Source organism: Dermacentor silvarum, chromosome 10 (genome assembly GCF_013339745.2).
Source record: "Dermacentor silvarum isolate Dsil-2018 chromosome 10, BIME_Dsil_1.4, whole genome shotgun sequence".
NCBI classification, from domain to species: Eukaryota; Metazoa; Arthropoda; class Arachnida; order Ixodida; family Ixodidae; genus Dermacentor; species Dermacentor silvarum.
Window position 1 is genome coordinate 2,604,794 of NC_051163.1, and position 21,215 is coordinate 2,626,008.

At 47.3% G+C, this 21,215-nt stretch overlaps 1 protein-coding gene across 2 annotated transcripts in view; it reads left to right on the plus strand.

Annotated features, from left to right (window-relative positions):
- Positions 1–18,986, plus strand: part of LOC119466402 (probable ATP-dependent RNA helicase DDX43) — a 176,023-nt gene extending 157,037 nt beyond the window's left edge. For both annotated transcript variants that reach the window (XM_049657255.1, XM_049657256.1), the window contains one exon: positions 18,585–18,986. In XM_049657255.1, the coding sequence (XP_049513212.1) occupies positions 18,585–18,804 (220 nt within the window). In that variant the 3' untranslated portion in view covers positions 18,805–18,986. The remainder of the gene's footprint in view (positions 1–18,584) is intronic.
- The last annotated feature ends 2,229 nt before the right edge of the window (positions 18,987–21,215 follow it).

Below are 21,215 nucleotides of genomic sequence, written 5' to 3' on the forward strand. Positions count from 1 at the left end.
CTACCTCAGTCAATTTGTGTCTATATTGTAGCCAAAGTAGCATGAAGGAACACAGCACAGAAGAAAAGGACCTTCGTCGGTCCACCCAGGATGCCGTTACCAAACGACAGGATTGGTTATCTGTGAAATGTCGCATATGATCTGTTGTCTTGGACAATGGCACACCAACGTGGTGTGGTTTTGGATTGGGGGCACCAGCTAGCTAGCCGGAGGCTGCAATGATTGCTACTGGGGTACAGGCTTCTACCCGAGAAGACCAGGAAGATTACGGCCAAATCAACAGCCCCGGTGTCGCTTGTCATGCTGCAACAACACAGGGAGCCATCGACCTTCCTCTGATCATCATTTGGAGGCCCGGAAAATTGGCTAGAACCATGCGAGAGGGTCGCTGCATGTAACAAATGAAACTGCGACGACAAGCTGCGGTATTTACATTTCTCAGTGGAAGAAGCCACCAGGACATGGTTCGAAAACTGAGAGTCCACCTTGACAGCGTGGCATCTGTTTCGCAGCACCTTCCTGGACACGTTCACAGGCATTGCGTGCAGAGAAAGGGAAGAAGCTCTGCTAGATGCCCGTGTGCAACTACCTAATGAGAACACCACAATCTTCACGAAGGGAATGGCTTGCCTCTTTTGATACACCGAACCCCAACATGTCGGAAGAGATAAAAGTTCGGTTCCTGCTGCTTTGTGTGAAACAAGACCCCTTCACTGGATTAATTCTCAACCCTCACCCAAAACCATTGCGGTATTTTTAACAGAAGCCACAGACATTGAGAAGATGCTGAAAATACACACTAAGCAATATAGCCACCAATTGCTTAGGCCAAAGTACAAAGTCTAAGCACTAGGCTCCAATGAGCTTTAGAAAAACATCAAGCTAAGTGAGCGGGAATAACTCTTTTTCCCCCGCCATGTAACGCCACTTGATTTCAGGTCAATGGGTTTTGCCGTACCTAGACGAGGCTACAATAAATGCGGACTTGTACTGTAAAGAAAACTTTCAGGCCAACAGTCTTATTTCAGCATATGTTTTCAATTTTATGAACACCGAAGGTAACCCGATAGAAAAATTGAGTCACTTTAGCATACGCCAAAGAGGATGAAGGTGAAAGCCTGCGCGATCACGAGACATTAACTAAATTACTTGACATTCGCATTCAAATGCTTGGTACTTCTTATTACTTGTTTTCTCCCATCAAAGGTCGTGGATACGAGTGCCTTAATTAATGTCGCCCTCATTAACGCCAAAGGCCGTGGGTAGGACTCCCATCAAAAGTCATGGGTTCGAGTGCCTGAACTAACTCTATCTTAATTACTTTGCCCAATTTTGTGGGTACGACTCCCACCAAAGGTCGTAGGTTCGCGTGCCTTAATTAATTCTATTTTAATTAACTGTGCCTTAATTAACTTCGCCTTAGCGCCAAACGTCATGGGCTTGACTCCCATCAAAGGCCGAGGGTGCGACTCCTTTTTGTACTTTTCATGTAGTCGACGCTTTTTCGATCAAGGACTTTTGAAGGTCGACTGAACGATGAGACATAAAAAGAGCCTTAATAAGCACCGTAAAGAAATACGAATCAAGATATATGTAAATGGAACTGGAATTATACATGGCAGCATATTTACTGTATCAAGTGATACAGACTTGAGCAGTTATTTCTTCATTTGTAGAAACATTTTTGCATAATAAATCGTCGAAGCAAGATTGCAATTATTAAGCAGGGTACTTGCAAGTGGAAAATATAACATCTACCCTGGCATCTTTAAATTTCAAGCACCTCAGAAAATCGTCCTTGAATTGTCTGGTGCATAAATAATAAATTTAATATAACACTAACACTTTTAGAGGTCTTACAGAATTTCTATCAAAGAGAAACTTGCATGCATATGACGTGTACACATAATCGAGATGCGCAGGCTTTTTCCAGACTTGATTTCCTACCTGCCTGGTAGTCCGGCTACCAGCTAGTGGGGGAAAGGCTGCCTTTGTGCGTTTCCGCAGGTTGTACCAATGGTGTGGCCTGGGGCCAGCCGTGCCAGTTTCGTTGACTGCCTCTCCCCAGTCATTGCTCCTGGCAACGAAAGGTTTGAAGTCCGAAATGTGAACTGGACCGCCGACTGATCTCTCTTTGGAGTCGGCCAGCTTGTATACCAGAGGAAACATTTCGGTCTCCACTTGGTGCAGGTCCAACCATTTGGCCGACAGGGAAGCCTTTGGCAGCGTCACTGAGGACATTACGTCTGAGGACGAAACGTACCAATGTGACCCATTCGCATTGGGCTTTCTGTCCAGCTCGCGCTTTTGCCAGGTTGGAACGGGCCAGTTTAAAGGCCGCATTTGTGAGCGCAGTTTTGCCGCGTAGCCAAAAAGGCCGGCTTTTGTGGCGCACACCCAGCTGCCGGTCTGCAGAACCCAAACGGTCCTTGGGGTTTGGCAGCTCGCTCCCGAAGTTAAGAAAAGTGAGCATGTACTCAGTCAAACGGTTAGCCGATATCGTTAAGACAGGCATCCCAATCTCTGCGTTTCCGGGCAAAGGCCGCGACCAAGGGCTTGAGGTTCCCGTTAATCCGCTCTTTCGCTCAGGTTGGCCTGTGGGTTATCTATGTGGGCCTGAGGTTGTCTTGCAGTGCCTGATGCCAAAGGTGGCACACGCATCCATGAACACCTTGGCCGTGAAGTAGGACGTGTTGTCCGGTATCAGCTTCACCGGAAAGCCGGACCAGTTAAAGGCCTCGGTCATCTTGTCCTAGATTGCGCGTGCCGTTAACTTGCGAAGAGGAAAAAGTTTAACCCATTTCGTGAAGTGGTCTGTGATAGCCAGGAGAAAAACGTAGCCTTGCCGGCTTTTGGGAAAGGGTCCCATAATGTCACAGGCCGCGGGTTGCAAGGGTAGCTGGCTGTTGATTGACTGCATGAGCCCAGAGAGTTTGCCCGCACGAGGCTTCACACATTGGAACACATGGCACGCACGAGTGGATGTAGTGAAGAGCGTCATGCTTGGCCAGGTATCTGAGCGGCACAACTTTCGGCCTATCAACATAGAATGGGTGCTGTTTGCGTAAATCCCTTGGTTATCTTTTTTTCTTGGCCACATTTAGTTGGCACATCCGGTATATAAGTTAATATTATTTGTCAAGGAATGTATATCGGTTTCCTTTGTCGGGTGTGCGACATTTTTTTTTTTCTTTAGTGAACTTTCCTCCACCTTGCGGGTTTCCACAGAACTGATTCGCCATAACCTAATAGTGTTGTGCAAAATCAAATAACAACTTTTCTTGATTTGTCTGTATTTCACTCATGTTGAGCCTTACCTAACATGCTCCAAAACGAACAATTCTTGCTGCAAACCTGCTCCAATGTGCCAAATTTGCTGCTCCCCGAACTGCTCCAAAACTCCCTTGGCCGCTTCCATCCCTGAATGGAAGAGGTGCCCCTGTCTGTATTTTCGCCCTTGGTGCGAGACCGCTTCGGTTCCCGTGCCACCCCAGGACCAGGCGTTTGTGCAGTATTGGGTGCTGCCCGAGACAAACTGTTTCCGTTAACTCGGGGCAATACTGTGTTCTTGTGTGCATCGCTCGGTAGGCCTGAGCTCGCGTGCAGCGGCGCACTAGAGGCGATAGCTGACACGTCCCTGTGGCTCGCCAAGCTCAAACCCACAGTGGTCGGTACTCCTGTAAGGCCCTACGATCCCACACTAGCGCACAACGTGGGGCCCGAACTCACGACCCTGAGATTAAGAATCTCATGCTCTACCGACTGAGCTAGCTGGGCAGTCTCCTTTGGCTTGGGCCTCCAATAAGTGCAGCTCGACGTGCAAAGACCTCGTGCAAGCACTAGGCACCGCTCTTCAGCTTAGCGTCCTGAAATGGGGAGCACAAAGTACGTGCTCACCACACGGGCAAAGGCACTGAGCGCAAGCTCAAGTCCTAGTCACAAAGTTGTCGGCAGACGAGAGGAAAGCATGTACGTACCTAGTGCTGTCGCGGAGGTCAGAAAGACCCATACACAGTCGTGAGTAGCCGACAGGGGGCTATCGCCGCAACGCGAGAGCCCCCACCACAAGGAAACCGTGAGTGGAGGCGCCACCGTTGAAACCGGTTGAGAGTGGAACAGGGAGAGGCGTAGGGACAGCAGAACAGGTGAAGCCCACGCAATGGCATGAGCACATACCTCAATCCCCACATACTTTAGCAGCCCTTGCCTGCTGAAGACGATACCAGCGGAAGTAATGGGGTCCACCAGGTACACATCCTCTCCCAAGGCTGATAATCTGGGGATCACTTCACCATCAGGTTCGTGCCGTTCCTGCCATTCGAGTCATAAGAAACAAAGGCTCTGGTCTTTGCTGAGTGGATAGGGTTCACGCCTTTCGAGCCATTGGAGACTGAGGCTCTAGCTTCTAATTGGTGCGAATGCTCGCCGGAGTGGCGGACAGGAATGTCAGATGCCTAAACAGGGGTGTGCAACAAGGCATCTGCCACCACTCCCTCTCCGGTTTTAACTCCCTCTCCGGTAGTGCACAACAAAGCTGTACTGCTGCCGTGTGAATGCTCAGCGCACAAGGTGGCCCGATGGCTCACCCAAGCACTTAAGCTGGATTGTACATCTCCATGACAAAGACAGGCGAGCGAGCTCACACCTACAGCAGAGTGGGAAGGCTGCACCGCGGTGCATTCATCCAAGAAAGGTGCTCGGGACAAAGGGAGGCCAGTGAGCGGCATATTTGTGCCAGCATATAAGCGGGGTGGCTCCAACGCAGCACCTTGGTCACTGAACTGCGCCTCGGAGAGGGAGGCTAGCGAGCGAGTTTATGCCAGCACTAAGTAGGGTGGCTCCAGTACGACACGGACCTATGCTCAGGGCAGAAAAAGGCCCGCAAGTGAGCCGGCCGAGCGGGTTCGCTCCGACGTGGCACATGGCACTGAACGACGCTCGGGACAAAGGGAGGCCAGCAAGCATATCCAATGCAGCACATAAGGCACTCAACTGCGCTCAGGACAAAAAGCCGCCAGCAAGTGAGAACAGCACGACGGAGAGTCTAGTAGGCACCTGCTCTGCATGCGTCTCAAACAACTGAGCGAGAGAGAGATGCGAAGAGGGAAAGATAGGGAGGGGAACCAAGGACGTGCCCGCAAACAACTGAGAAAACCTGTAACTGGCATAGGGCTAGAATACACATCCGAGCGGTCGACATCGTCAAAGGGCTGTCCAAGGATGGGATCGTTCCTGCTGGCAGAAAGCAGAGGGTTGCGAAGGCAAACGTGCCTCATGCTGTTGGTGTCAACCGCATTAAAGGACATTAAGTTCGTAGCTAGGAGTCTTGCAGAAACGAGGGCCGTGAAGGGGTCCGCTCTGATGCCATGCCGAAACATCATTGAGTGGCAGTTATGTGGAGATGCATTAGTCTGTGACTGTCATGGTGCTTACAGGCAAACGCTCACCGCAAGACCGATCGAGTATGTGCGCCTGCTGCGCTAGGACTGACTAGTTAGTGGTCCAACTCGTTGCAGGCAATTCAGGGTTGCCAAGTCTTTTGGAGAAAAAGTAGCCGGAAATTTCCAAGAAGTAGCCACGGTATGACAAACTGCCAATTTTCGACGCGACAATATAGAAGAAAAGGCGCAAAAAAAACTAGTTTTTCTGCTGCACTGATTCCAAACGAGAATAACAGAAGAAAACAAATGTTATAACATATTATTGTGTCGTAATGACCACAATGACCTGTAATGTCATGGCTGCCGTGAGGCATATTTACTGCAGTCGCTCTCGCGTAGAAACATTTTGAGGTAACTGTCGCTTGGGGTGGGACTAGGACATCACCTATTGCTTCTGTCCAGCGCAGCACAGGAAAGCATAGCCTTTAAGACTAGGTACTCAGAGAGAGCTGTTGTACACCACCAAGAGAAAAACTCGGTGAGCCTCTTTAATTAACCGTCCCTGAGAGACTGCCTGAAGCGGTGATCTCGGCCAATGAGCACTACGTATGAAGCATCTTGGGCAGTCCTGACAGCACAGGAGTTGAAGGGGCCCACTAGCCATATGGCAGCTGTGGCATATGGCACTAGCCATATGGCAGCTCCTGAATTTTGCTTCCGCTGCTTGCAAAATGCAAAAGCATGGGCTTCAAGATCTGACTGTTGGGGCTGTTGCTTCGAGGGAGCCGTTGCAGGGAGTGTGATTTGGGCGCTATACCTATAGTATAGCAATTACCACTGCCAAGTGAAGCCAGGAAGTCGCAAACTACGATTTTCGGTCACCAGGAGCCTCTAAAAGTACCCTATTTGGCGAGAAGTCACTAAACCTGGCAATCCTGACTGGCATGTGAGCATCTGCCACCGTGACGATGCGCTCAGGGAATGAGAGCTCGGGTGGAGAGGGCACCCGGGGGCGGCCACTCGAGAGGCCAATCGGCGCATGTCCCGGTGACATATGCTCGGGCGGTGACTCGGGAGAAGCACGGTTTGCACAGCAAATTCGCTCCAGCACGCTAGCCATGCCTGCTATGTTGCCATTGTGGCGGTAGTTCCCAGAGATTGAGCTAAGCACAACGTGCGAGTTGGGGTTGGTTGGAGTTTTTGGGGACTGGTACTAAGGCAGCCAGCCATAGAGTTTCTAAATAAAAAACCTAGAGGGAAAAGTGGCGCTAGTGTCTACGGGGGTTCTCCTGAACGTCGCCTCAACCTACATGGGAATGATGGGAAGTACAGGCTTCGGATTGACTTCTGTCTTGAAACTGGTGGTGTTTGCATGCGGCGCAGTAAACGAAGCTGTATTAAAACATTTTCGTGCAAAAATTAATTTTATTTATGTTGTGTTTTATATAATGCATAATACATTGAATAAAGTTTGTATGACTTTGAGATTGAAGCATGGTTTACCACCAGGGTATGCATCGTTCTGCCTGATTTAGCGCCATTGAATAACTATTTATTTACTTTCACAACAGCAATAACAACCATGCATGTGCTTATATAAAAAATACTCGTCAAATATTTGTGGGAATAAAAATTTTGTATTATGAGAAAAGTGTTGCGCCTTTGAGAGACGCCTGCTTGCTGCGAACGCGGGGAAAGTGAACTTTTCTCGCAGACGCACTTGCGTCTGCGCAGACGCACTTGCGAACTCTCTCGCTCTTTCGAAAGGCTGCATCGGCTGTCACGATTGCTGAACGTCTTCGAGTACTTTTAAACACATCTGCTGCAGTGCTATCTTGGACGCTTGTGGCCTCTTACGAGCATGCTTCACTATCTTATGTTGACGTACCGCTTCTTCTGAAGTGCGCGCCAGCAACTGTTATGTCGTGGCTTTGCGCTTACCCGTTTTGCGACAGCAGACTACAGCCAGGAAGCAGCAACCTTTCCTACCACAAGTAAGTTTGTGTTCTACGGATTGTAGCAACTGCGCTTGGAGCAAAACTAGCGAAACCAAAACTGACAAAAGAATACCTGTAGACTAGTTCGCCAGTCAACAGAATACCAATCCGTAGCCTGTACTTCCCATCATTCCCATGATAGTTGAACGATCGCAGCGCCACATTGCCCTCTAGTTATAGTAATATGAAACTCTATGCAGCCAGCCGAACGTCATCTTCCTTCTCTACTACCTGTCCCCATGCTCATTTGCGCTCTTTCTGACCTCTTCTGAAGAGCAAGGCGCAAAGGCGCGGACCAAGTGGGAGAAAACACATACACAGATGGGCGCCTATATAAGCTCAAAGCGCTATCACAGTTTTATCAATGCGCAGTCGCATTCAGGTAGTGACCAACACGCCCAGTCCAGGCAGGTCAACCAACACACCCAGTCCTACATTCTTACTTCTGTCCTCTGTTACAAGAGCTCGTGACATTTCCCCGTTGGCAGATGCCCGTCGGGCAAGTCAGTCAGTTGTTCGTGGATTGTAAAGCTTAAGGCGGGCAAGGTGTGTGATTTCGGTTTTGGCAGAGTGTCGTCCACTGTTTGTGAGGCATGCTATGCGATAGTTTACCTCGCTGAGGCGTTCGAGTATAACGTAGGGCCCAACATAGTGGGCCAAGAACTGGCGCAAGCAGCGCTTCTGTAAAGGTGTCCAGAGCCACACGAAGTCACCAGGATCAAAATATACATGTAGGCGACAACTGTCGTCGCTTATCTTTGACCGGTACAGCGAGGCAAGGTTATGTAGCCGAGCAATACGTCGCGCTTCTGCTTGACAGAGGACCTTGGCAAGAATTATTGTCATGAGCAAAGCAAGGAAACATGGTGTCAAGTGTGTAGCGAGGCAGACGAGCATAACCCCTTCAGTCACGGTGTACACATTTGTGGACGTGACTTATTTTTGCCATTTCTGTGCAGTTGTGGCAAGGAATAGACCTACAAAATTAAGCTTGTAGAGTAAATTTAACATTCTGCTTACCTCAAGTACCTAAATTTTACTTCTGAGTGAAATCTATCACTACCAAAGATGGCTTTGGAGAAGGTAATACAGTGTTTGACTGGAGGTGTGATGTAGGACGTTGCTGTAGCAATTGCAAAATCATTTTTTAAATGCAAAGCATTTCTTGACGAACATTTGCCTCTTTGACAGTATCTATCTATATATCTATCTAGCCGCCTACGTCTTCGTGCTCTCACAGTCGTTTCGTTAACTTGGTAGGTACTAAATATGGCATAGTAGGACACAATAGTGTAAGGCGAACATAAATGATGGGTCATGACATGAATATTGTGACGTGTGTCATGTAGGTCATGAAACATCCGCCTATGTCTTGTTGCTCTCATGGTCATTTCGTTAACTTGGTATGTAACTATAATGGGTTCGGACATGGGTACCAAGTGAAGGAAACACTGAAGGATGATGGTGGAATTCGTAGTCATGAGCATGACTCGCAAATTACTGACTCAGCAAAAATTATTTAAAAAATGATTAACACTGAAAAACCACTGGAATGGGTTCGGACGTGGGCACTAAGTGAAGGAAATACTAAAGGATGTGGTAGAAGTCATAGTCATGAGCTTGACTCAGCAAAAGTGACAATGGCTCAGCGAAAAAAGGTTCGCACTCAAAAACCACTGAAATGGGTTTGGACATAAATGATAGGGCATGGACATGCGTGTCATGTAGGTCATGAAACAGCCGCCTACGTATTGGTGCACTCATGGTCGTTTCGTTAACTTGGTAGGCTCTCCGCATATTGCTTCGCATAACATAGATTCAGGGTGTTTACCAACCGGGAAAACAGGGAATTCTCAGGTATTTTGAATATTCTGGAAAAACTCAGAGAAAGCTCAGGGAATTTGTGCATCTATCAGCGAAAATTACTGTAGGGATGGGCGAATATACGGTATTGTCGAATATTCGATTGAATAATTCTAAATTCGTTATTCGCTTCGATTCGAATTCAGGTATTCGATATTTTCGAATTATTCGGCGCTCCCAAATAGGCAGCCAAAAGCCACGGACGGCTGGTGCGCATCTCGGAGGATATGCTTCACTTCATGGCTGCCATACACCAACCATAAATCTCGAAGGCTATACGTTTTTGCGTTAAAGAGCCTTAAATGTGCGATGCAGAAGAGCAGAAACGGCACTAGCGCACAACCGAAACGAAGCGGCGGAGTCCGCATCGCCATAGTCAGCAGCGGAAATCGTACCTGGGGCTCTATTCTGGACACGCATGGTTGCACGGCCGCCATTATCCGCCATCTTGGCTGTCTCATTGGCTGTCCAGAGGTCACGTGTTTTGAAATTTGTGCCGGGAAACGGAAGTTTTGCAAAATGCAATTTTGCGTTTTCGTCAGAATCGAAACGTGACGTGGAGCTGCAAATTTTATCGACTAATACTCTTTTGTGGTCCTTGGCACCTATATTGCGACTTTAGCGCTTTAAAAAGAAAGTGTACGGTAGCGTGCAGAAGCCCGTGGAATGCATCTGCAATTTCGTGAATATGTGGTGGCATTCCAAGATAGCCGGCATGTCAGTTGTTGATTGGCTGAAAGAATATCCCGTGAAGAGCGTCACAGGAAGGGCCGTTTCGTAAACGTCAATTTGACGTTGCGTGACGTTGCGCTGGGCCACCATTGCACAGATTTTCCGCCATAATTTGTGGTGCGACGAGCCGCGCGAATTATGGTAATGAGCGGCCATATGCAACGGCGGTCGAGAGGCATGCCTATCGCCGCATTTTCCCTGTCATTTGGGGCGATGAAAATCTTTTGTTCACAATGCGTGCTCATAGCATTTGCATCGCTCTCGGGTGGTGTTGGCATTTGTGTTTTGAACCATCATTTTTATTAAAAACACGTTTATTTGAAATAATATTGGTTGAAACTAGCAAACTTCTTGCGACTTTTTGCACTTTTCGCCACTGCGTTTGTATTGTAATCAATATTAATGTCTTTTTGCGTCATCAAAGGCTATGACAATGGCGACTTTTTAATTTATAAAAATAAATGCACGCAAGGCGGCGTCTTGAAGTTTCCTCTCGCGGTGCGAGTAAGCAGCGAAGTGAACAAGAGATGCTGGTGCCGGCGCTTGCGTCGTGCAAGCGGATACCTGTGGCGTGCGCAACGCTATCGATGATATTCGGCCGCTTCTCAGCCAGACGAGTCTGGCTGAGTCACTTGCGTATCACGAGATAGCGATAACGCGGCCTAGAGCGTGCGCTGATCATCACTGGCAGGTCGCGTATGTTGTCTCAAGGTAGAAAGCAAGCGCGTGGGCGCCAATATACGATGACTCATTCCGTTTCCCGAGGACACGCATCCTACCTAATGAAGCAGACGACAGCCTGCGCGCATGCAGACGACGGAAGCGAGAAACGATTTTCATGGAATAATCGTATGCCTTGAGCTAGCTGCTTTATTTTTACTGGGGAGGAAAACTGTTTTGCTTTATCACCCACGCTATGTTCAATGCCTACATTACAGTTTCTTAGGCGAAACGTCAAATTTGCGTCACGTTACGAAAGCAAATCGGGGCTATCGGCGCCATTTTGTAAGCGTCGCGCGTACGTCATGCTTCGAAGAAAATGGCGGAATGTCCAGAATAGCGGCTCTGAGCCGCTATTCTGGACATTCCGCCATTTTCTTCGAAGCGTGACATACACCAACGGAGATCTACACCAACTTGTTTAAGAGGGGTGCTGGAAGGCGGAACTGGCTGAAGTCGACCATGCGGTGTTTGTAGTTCGTTTGTAACGCTGGCATTCGGTGCAACTGGCGACGTACCGCTCGGTATCGTGATGCATCTTGGGCGAGTAAAAACGTTCTTGAGCACGGTAGAGTGTTCGTGTGGAGCCAAGATGGCCTGAAGTTCGATCGTCATGCATGGTGCATAGTACTTGGAACACGGAGGTTCTTGAAGACAATTAAAAGGTAGCGCGCACCAGTAGTCGAGTAGCTCTTCTTGTACAGGATGCCGTCACATAGGCAAAAACGGCTATTTTCTAAACGCTCCTGTGCGGTCACGAAGAGCAGCTCCCAGCTCTTGTCCTTCTGCTGCTTAGATGTGAAGGTACCCATATCAGAAAATGCCGGTGATACAAAAGCGATGTATTGATTGAAGTTATCAGTGTCTCATTCAGTCGTTGGAAGTGGCATTCGAGAGAGACAGTCAGCATCGGCATGTAGTCGACCGCTCTTGTAGGAAACAACAAAATCGTACTCCTGTAGATGGAGGGCCCAAAGCGCAAGTCGACCAGAAGGATCCCGAAGATTCACGAGCCAGCACAGTGAATGAGGATCCGTGACCACTGTGAAAGGGCACCCGAAGAGGTATGAACGAACCACGAAGATGACCGCCTAGCACTCTTGCTTGGTAACTGTATAAATGCGCTCGGAGCAACTCAAGGAACGGCTAGCGTATGAGATCACGTGCTCACTTTTGCCGATGTGCTGAACAAGCACAGAGCCCATGCCAACACCACTTGCATTGATGTGAACCTCTGTTGGTGCTGAGGGATCGAAGTAGTGAATAGGCTGCAATGTCAACAGAAACTTTCATTGACGAAACGAGGAGTCGCACTCTATGGTCCACTCAAAAGGAACGCCTTTCTGGAGAAGGCGCGTAAGAGGATGGGCCATGTCAGCAAATCTGGGAATGAATCGGCGAAAGCAGGAGCAAAAGCCAAAAAAACTAACTGCTTGACACTGTGAGGTTCCTTAAATGCCTCTACAGCCGCAGTCTTTTGGGGATCTGGTCAGATGCCTTCTTTATTGACCTGATTTCCCAGCACAAGAGTTTGTCATTCCCCAAAATGACACTTAGAATTGAGGACAAGGCCAGCCTTCTCCAAGCAGTTCAGCACCAACTCCAGACGCTTGTTATGCTCACTAAATGTTCGCTCGATGATCACAACGTCGTCCAGGTAGCACATGCAAACTTCCCATTTCAAACCGCGCAGTATAGTGTCCGTGAGCCATTCAAACGTTGCGTGCTTGTTGCACAGCCCGAAAGGCATGACGTTACGTTAAATTTAAATAATCCGTTGGGCATTACAAATGTCAACAGAAAAAGTAAGAGGCCGCAAAAAGGCAATCGATCGTGTCTTCAATTCGCGGAAACGGGTACACGTCTCTTTTTAGTAACGGTATTTAGCAATCGGTAATAAACACAGGATCGCCACGTACCGTCTTTCTTTTTCACCAATATCACTGGTGCTGCCCAAGGGCTAGATGACTCTTGAATGACTCTTTTGTTTAACATTTCTTCGACTTGATCACTGATTATCTTGCGCTCTGGGGGCGACACAAGACATGTTTTTGTCGTATCGGTTGGGCAGATCCTGTGTCGATGCGGTGATGTGTTTTAGACACAGGGATCGATGGCGGGCCATCGTGCTGCGCAAAGTCGGAATACCGAAGACTGTTTCGCAAGGAGCGACACCAACGCCTCACGCTTATGACCGAAACATGACCTTGCGACCTAGAACACATTTAAACAGCACACTCGCGACGGGAACATTTGAGCCCGTGTCAACTAAAGCCACGGTAGAGACACTGTCAATAAACACATGAACCCTATTCTTCTGCATCAAAATAGTATATCCGTCGGCAGCAAAGATTTCCCAGCGACCTCACCTCCATCGGCCGTGCTGACTAGTTTTCCGGCGGGGGTGACTTGGAGACGATGACGGGATGCGCCGCCGGGGAGATGGTGACCGTTACGCTCTGAAGCCTGGTGGTGGTGTCAAAGTGCGATCAGACGCAGACGCGGCTACAGGTTCTTCCTTCTCCAAAGTAGCTTCCTAGGGTGGAGTTACATTGCATACTTCTCGGAAGTGGCCTGCTAGAACGGTGTTCCCTGGCCAGTGCGTGTCCATGATACGACCACTGTGCCACGTAGACGACATCGCCCATCGCTCGATGGTCGACGTTTGCTACAGTACCCAGCTATGTGACCTGGTGTACCACAGCTGTAGCACACTGGCATAGAGCGAACTTCGGGAGGCTGACAATGTTCGGCCGTGCGTTGAGACAGCAGTGGCTGGTTTTCATGGACGAACGTTGCGTGGGCACTGATCAAGGCTTCGGTCAAAAAAATCGTTATAGGACGGTTGGTTCAGGTCATACAGGTCGTGCAGGTCGATAGCTGCCAAAGTCCGCTGCGTTTATCGAATGCTGCCAAGGAGTCAAGGGGGTGGCACAAACGGCGTCTCTGAAAGCGTAGGAGCTGTAATGTGGCGCCACATAACATGCCTGTTCTTCGTGTCAAAGGAGCTCCTCACAGACAATCTGCCGAACGGTGGACGTTATGTCTGGTGGAGAATTCGTGTCAGCACTGGCCACAGTCATCACGTTAGTTAGCCGTCCAAATTTTGGTGTAATTCGACGAATCTTCAGTGTTTCGAAGGTACAGCAGTGCCTTATCAGGTTGTCTTTTCCAATGAGGAAATGGTACACATCTTCCGCGATTCCCTTTAAAAGGTGTCCCACCTTATTCTCTTCCGACATTCGAGGGTTTACGTTCTTGTACAATTTTAGAACTTCCTCGATGAATGTGGTGCAAGTCTCTCCGGGGACCTGAGCCCTCTGGACTAACGTTAATTTCACTCGTTTCTTCTTAGCATCCAAATTGCCAAAAGACTTTTTGATCTCCTCAACGAAACAGGCCCGGGTAGTTAATGCGTCCGCATGGTTGTCATACCTTACCATCGCCGTGTCGGTTCAAAAGAAAATAACGTTCCTCAGTTGGGAGGCAGTGTTTCAGTTATTGTACTGGCTTACCCTTTCATAATGGGTGAGCCACTCATGGACATCTTCTCCTACCTTTGTGGAGAATGTGCGTGGCTCTTGGTAGTGCTGAATCGGGGCTGGTCCTGCCGATGCAGTACTGGGAACATCTTTGTCTCTAGGCATGATGGTGGTCGATGGCAAAAGTCCGGCAAAGTGGCAGCTTCTACGAAGGTCTGGTACTGACGGCTCTGTTGTTGGTCGTGGGAGTTACCCCGCAAAGCTCCACCAAATGTTACGCGCGAAGCGTTTGATTAAATATGCAAGGCAGATAAATCTGAATGGTTGGCGTTTTTCGGGACCGGTACAAAGGCAGCCAGCCGAACATTGTCTTCCTTCTCTACTAACTGTCTCCATGGTCATTCGCGCTCTTTCTGTCTTCTGTTACAAGAGCTTGTGACAACATCATTTCTATTACAATCAATCAATTCTCGATTTTGATCTCTGCTATCACTACCTGTCCATAGGTAAGCTACTCCCAGCCATGTCTTTTTTTCCTTCTCATGTGCAGCTAATCAATAAATGCTCCTTACATGTCTCTTGTACCCTTTGCCACTTTATACCTCACCTAATTAGCCTGCCTACACCTACGTCTTTTCTTGACCCAATCATTTTATGACGATGATGTAATTGCGCTTAACTCTTTCCCTACCATGGGGAATGTAGGTATTTTTTGTAGGTTACGCCATATTTTTTTTTTTTTCTAAAGGAACTACTGCACTCAATATTTTGTGTAATACATAAACAAAAAGCATAGTGAATGCACTTTTCACGCATAAAAGTTTTATTAACGAGGTGTATGTTATAAAAAAGATCAAAATTGCCAAAACCAAGATCGTTGGATAAAATTGAACAAAGTTTGTAAAGACACGCTTGTGTCTACTAAGAAAAAAAAATTAAACAAAAATTATGAGATGTACGAATGTATTGCTGTCTAATCGGCACTATATCTGAAAAAAATCAATTTTTCATTGAACAGGTATTCCACTACAAAAATTTTTAACTGCAAGCACTACAGTTCGGCGTGCCAGGCTGTGGCCGCCGATGTTCTGGGCTGGTTTGTGTCGTCGCTCTCAGACTCAAAGTCCGAGGAAAAAGCAGCATCCTCCGACTCGCTGCTGCTCCATTCATCGATAAAATCAGCCACAGATGCGATGGAATCACGAGATCTGCGATCTTTCAAAGTGTGCGCGCCGCTCTCGGAGACTGACATTTTTGCTTTCTACTTTGACGATCACAAAAACTTCAAAGGGCATTCAAAAATCGCCACCTCACGGGAAAAAAGGGAACTGCTTAGAAAACTAAAATATAGTTCTCCTTCATGTCCGATAACGCAGTGTGTCCGTGAGCGGCGCGGAAAGTCCCGAAAGCGGCGTCACATACCATCGATAGAAGCTAACGATGCAACAATGGACCCGGTACATTAAGAGTTAAAAGACGTGGACGATAGGTGAAGACGAGACAGACATAGCGCACTTTTCGGCCACGTCTTTTAAGCGCGTTTACATCATCATCATCATGTTAAACCAACTAGCTGTACTGACCGGTCGTTCTGTTGCACACTTTTCATACAATATTGTCGATAACAGGTGCCTGCTCCAAATCTTGCAGATGCGTTTCAGTCAAGGCGTACACACTAAGAGCTTTGTCATTCAGCTATCAGTGGCGCGCTACCGATAGCACCATCTCGTTTCTCTAGAGCAAACTATTCCTCAATAAGGGTCTATATCGGGTTTTCACTACAGCCGGTACAGTTGGCTGCCTTATTTTGCACTGTATCTATTGTTCGCACTGGCCAATCGGGCTGCCCTAACTCACACTATATCTGGTGCTTATTTGCAACTTTTATCTGGTAATGGCCAATTGTGCAAGATTGAAGCCAGCAACCAGCAAGGATGACAATGGCACAACAATGATGGAGTGATGACGACCTTACTTTTAGTGTGACCTATGCGTTGGGTAAGAGCTATTCGGCAAGACAGCAGCAGCGGGAAAGTCAATGTAAGAGACAGTTTCGCTCTAAAAATGGAACTCAAAACAAGGTGCTAGTTGCAGTAACAATGTCCAAGTCTCTTTTGTTGGTGTAGGTAGAGATATTTCACGGTTCTTAGCTTTCTCGCAGTTGTCTTCTTTATAAAGATGCATACATTCAAGTCATGTAGAAGGCTATCATTTCAGCAGCAAGGGACTGCAAGTGAATGAAGTACGTGACTGTAGCCTCCCGCATTCTCCTGATGAGCAGCTTCATACATGAAACTCTCACGATGAAGCTCGGGAGTGCAGAAGTAGCTTGTTAAGATTTTTAAAATCTTGAATAAACTTGAATAATAAATGAGCCTGACGGGTCCAGCAGCAATCCTTTTTCTCTAGCAGCTGTGTGTAGTCTGCTGCTGAATGCCCATAGCCACTGTATCATAGTTGTCCCCGAAGAAATTTCTCTAATTGAAAAAGTGAGAACTCCCGACCGGGGGAATAAGCACACATGTTCGCAGTAACACACTTATTAGTGAATACTGCACATAATACTTTCATTCGCAAAAATAATATTCATAGCAGGCAAAACCATCTCATATGTGAACGAGAAGAAAGGGAACCGAGGGGCCCGATTTTTATTATCATATCATAAGAAGCCAACAAACAAGGATAACATAGGGGAAATTACTTGTACTTACTAATTGAATTAAAGAAATGATAAAATAATGGAAATGAAAACGGATGAAAAAACTACTGTCCGCTGGTGTGGAACAAACCCACATCTTCGCATTACGCGTGCGATGCTCTCACCATTGAGCTACTGCGGAGCCGTTTTCTCATCCATTTTCTGGGCTATTTATTTTTTACAACTAGAATTAACCCTGGGGGTGTTAGCCAGCACCACCACTCACAAACCTAAGGGCGGATGTGGAACATCCTTTCTGCCGCAGGCATCACGAGCAGGTGATCTTTTTGGGTGATGGCAACTGGTCAATAAGTGTGGGTGTTCATAATAATAAGGGTGTTAATAATAATAAGGGTGTTAATAAGTCCTGCTTTACAAGTTCCTAGCTGTCATTCAACATAAATGTCCCGTTTTGGGGCAGCCTGTAAATCTGCTAACTTGATTTAGGCAAGGAAAGCTTTTTTTAGACAGTCTAACCATGTTTGCAACCCATTAAAACTGCATTTTTGGTTAGCAGCACAATGATCTACATGGGAAGCTAGAGAAGTGACAGGAAAGAGCGCTCTTTCCTGTCCCTTCTCTAGCTTCCCATGTAGATCGTCGCGCTGCTAACCAAAGATGCAACTTTACCAGCATGCCCGGTCAGCCACCCTTGCTAATTTAAACAAATTCTTTGGTTCTACCTGGCAAAACCACGATGTGATTATGAGGCACCCGGGTTAGTTTTCATAACCTGGGGTTCTTTAACGTGCACCTAAATAGAAATGCATGAGTGTTTTTCCATGTCGTTCCCGTCAAATTCCGCAAGTTACAGTTAAATAGCACAAGGCCGTATCCACTATCTAGCCACTAACTAGGCTACCACGCCGGCTTCCTTCTTTACTTTTTTTTTTTTCCACATACAGCTTACGGCCAAAGATTAGCATATAGAATGGCTAACGAAAACTTTTTCGGCGCTCGAGGTCCGACTGCAATAAATGACCCCGTACCAATTACTCCGCATTCTGTTACGCGTGGAAGGCGGAAACTAGAATGTTGCACTGCAGTTTTATTACAAAACGTGACCTTGATGCGGCCCAATCCAGCTTCGATCACAGCACCGCCACCGTATTTTTCATCGTCGGGCGCCTCACTGTAAAGCATGCGCCGCCCCAGCCGCTCGTCCCACTCAACCGTATTCTAGTACACTCTAGGCACAGCAGCACCGGCTGCAGCTGCCCACTGCAGAGCTTCACACTCTTCCATGTTAGAGCACGCCATACCCTTGTATATATTCACTTGGCGATTGAGCTACTCTCCAAGTAGTCTAGGCCACTGTAGTACTTCTAATAGAGTTGCCTGTACTTAGAGAAAAGAAAAAAAAAACTTCCCCATGGATCTACAATCATTCTAGGACACTCTGCCTCTGCTCTTCACCTTATCTCAGCATAACAGAGTGAAATGGAGAGCTGCGCAACATTGTTCAAGGCAGCTCTGCACTTGCTTGTATTTTGAGCATCCTGCATTTGATAAACTTGCTTGCTCACATGCATTTATTACCATACTTATTTTTGCTTCTGCCGTTCTTACATGCGGAGATACCATAGAGGAAAAGTGTTGCTGGGACCCTCATGCCATTTTCTTGCTTGCTGATTTGCGATCTGTTGTAACAGTGATGTTTACAAGATATGTATGTCTCTTATTGAATTGAATGTTCTTTATCTCCTGGCAGGCGTCGCGGTGAGTCAATCACATTAGTAACCCGTGAGAACTGGAGACAAGCTCGTGAGCTGATCAGTATATTGGAAGAAGCTAACCAAGATGTTCCTCAAGCTCTGTATACAATGGCCGACCGCTTTGATGCCTGGAAAAAACGACGCGACGAGGAGAACCGTGCTTTTGGAATGGACAGAGGTGGCAGACGAGGTCGTTGTCAACGCTCTCGGTGGTAAGAGGACACTCACGGTCAACCCTTGAAGTGCTTACAACCATTTTCAACATTGTTCATAGCTGTGTCCTTGGACTCTGTACTAACAGTTGGTCAAACACTGCACATCTTGCATTGTCTACATTCCTTAAATATGTTGCCTCTTAGTGCATTAAAGACATTGGAACATTAAAGACGTGTCGTGTGTGTTGATTTTGTATGACTCTGCCATGAGCATGTATGCTCTGTATGTTATTTATTTGCACGACGGGCATTATGTTCTTGATGGAATGTACAATTTCTGTATTGCTAAGGGGTTAATTCTTGCTCAAAAAGAATTGATAGCACCGGTGTTCTTTCTTTTGAAAGGGTCGGGAGCATCGTGGTTTCGGCAAATAAGTTCCTTACATGCACAGATTTCACAAATACCTCATTGGTATGGAGTATGAGCATTGTGCGCTTGACCACAGTGAATTATGGTGCAATAAATTTTATTGGAATAGCGATTATATGGACACTCCAGGCAAATTTTTGCCGTCGCTGTTATGTTCCATATGAAGTCCAAGTGCGATAAGATGTGCCTCGCACACCATATGCTGTGGTTGTGAGGGCATATCATGAGTGCATGCCAACTAGCTGGCAGGATAGGGCATTGTGGCCATGAAGAGTGAGATGATATTCGTGGGACAAAATGGGATCAACTTTAGGGGACACACAACTTTCCCCAGGACTCAGGCGCGTATGTCAATATCTGGTATTTAAGGTGTATACAAATCTGGGCGCTACTCGTTGCCGAATGGACACATTCCTGAATAGAACGCCACGTCAAGGCGAACCTCACGGCCTGACCCCACCGCTCCACAATTATATACAGTTGAAACCCGCCATAGCGAAATTCTCGCAACTAAATATTTTTGTACCTCTCGACAACGAAATGTCGCTGTATTACAATCCTGCAGGCTTCAAAATGTGCGTAAATGCGATTTCTTTGCACAAAAATTTTCGTAAAATACCACCACATTACACTTGTGTGGGCGCCACCATTTTTGTTTGCAAAAACAAGCAAGCGCCGAAAGAAATCGCATCCACGGGAAACACGTCGTGGCCGCCTTCTTGTTTGTTGATCGCCCGTTTGAAGCGGCACACATGTTGCGCTGCCTACATGTGACGACTGTTTTTGCGCACCTAGTGCAATGTGTAATGTGTGCATCGAAGAGAAAAATGCGTCAAAAACGAGGTAATCCACATCCCACCGACTTGGAATTGTTTATGGCGCTTGAGATGGCGGTCGCAACATGGAGTGCCACGCATCGGGCCGTGATTGAGCGATCGTCCGGGAATACTCATCCCTTGCTTCAAGAACGCTGGTTTTGGTGCCACCTGACAGACATCACGTGCGGATTTGGCGCCTGACGTAGATTTACGCGAAGGGGCCGTAATCTCGATTTGCCTTCGGGTACACGAGATGCGATCACTTCCGTGCTTGGCACCGGATGCGTCGGCGCCTACGGTCGACAGCGTGCGCTGGAGAAATGCTGCTGCATGCGTGGAGCGCTGTTGATCTGCGTCCGGTGCCGCGTTACGCAAAATCTCGTATAAGTGATTGTGTCTCCAAAAGCAGCTAACCGAGAATACTGCTCCACGGCAGTGCTGCCACTGCTGATCGATGCATGTGGCCCACTTTATACTGTCAGCAATGCGGTTCTACATCCTCGAGCAAAGCTTGCCAAAGTAGGCTAACAAAATTTTGACAGTAAAGTTTTGTTCTGCAACTCATTACCTATCTGTGCTGTCACATTTTGCAACAACGAAATTTTCGCAAAAGCGAATTTTCTCAAGAACCACTTGAGAAAACGAACCACTTAGTAGTAGAGTAGTGAAAGAAAGAGCAACACGAGCGAGGGCCGTGTTTCGATCATCGAACGCGTGTAACTCCGCTATTACGGCACCATTTTGAAAAATTCTCGCGACTACGTGTTCGTTGTAGACTCGTGCATAGCTGCAACACTAGGTTTAGGGGCCCTTTAAGGTGTTTGGTTGTAATAGTGAGGGAAGGAGTATGGGGGTCCTGCCGATTCTTTCAAGTGGTTGCAAAAATGGAAAATAAGCTTCGCATGTAAGCTGACGTCAATCCTGGGGGCTTCATTTTTCTAGGAAACAGAACAGGAGGAGGAGGAATAAACTTTATTTGTGTAGCAGATTTGTGAGACCTTTTTTCAATTGTTAAAACTGTGTCTCTTCTGTTTCATAGATGACGGCCTCGAGCCCTAGATGACGCCAGAGCCCAAGGGCTCGAGGCCGTCATCTAGGAAACAGAAGAGAGACAGTTTTAACAATTGAAAAAAATCGCTGTTCCTCTCGAAAGGGGTGAGGTATTGATAGCAATAGCACAGTATTAGACAACTACACGAACTAAAGTTATTAATTTTATCGACT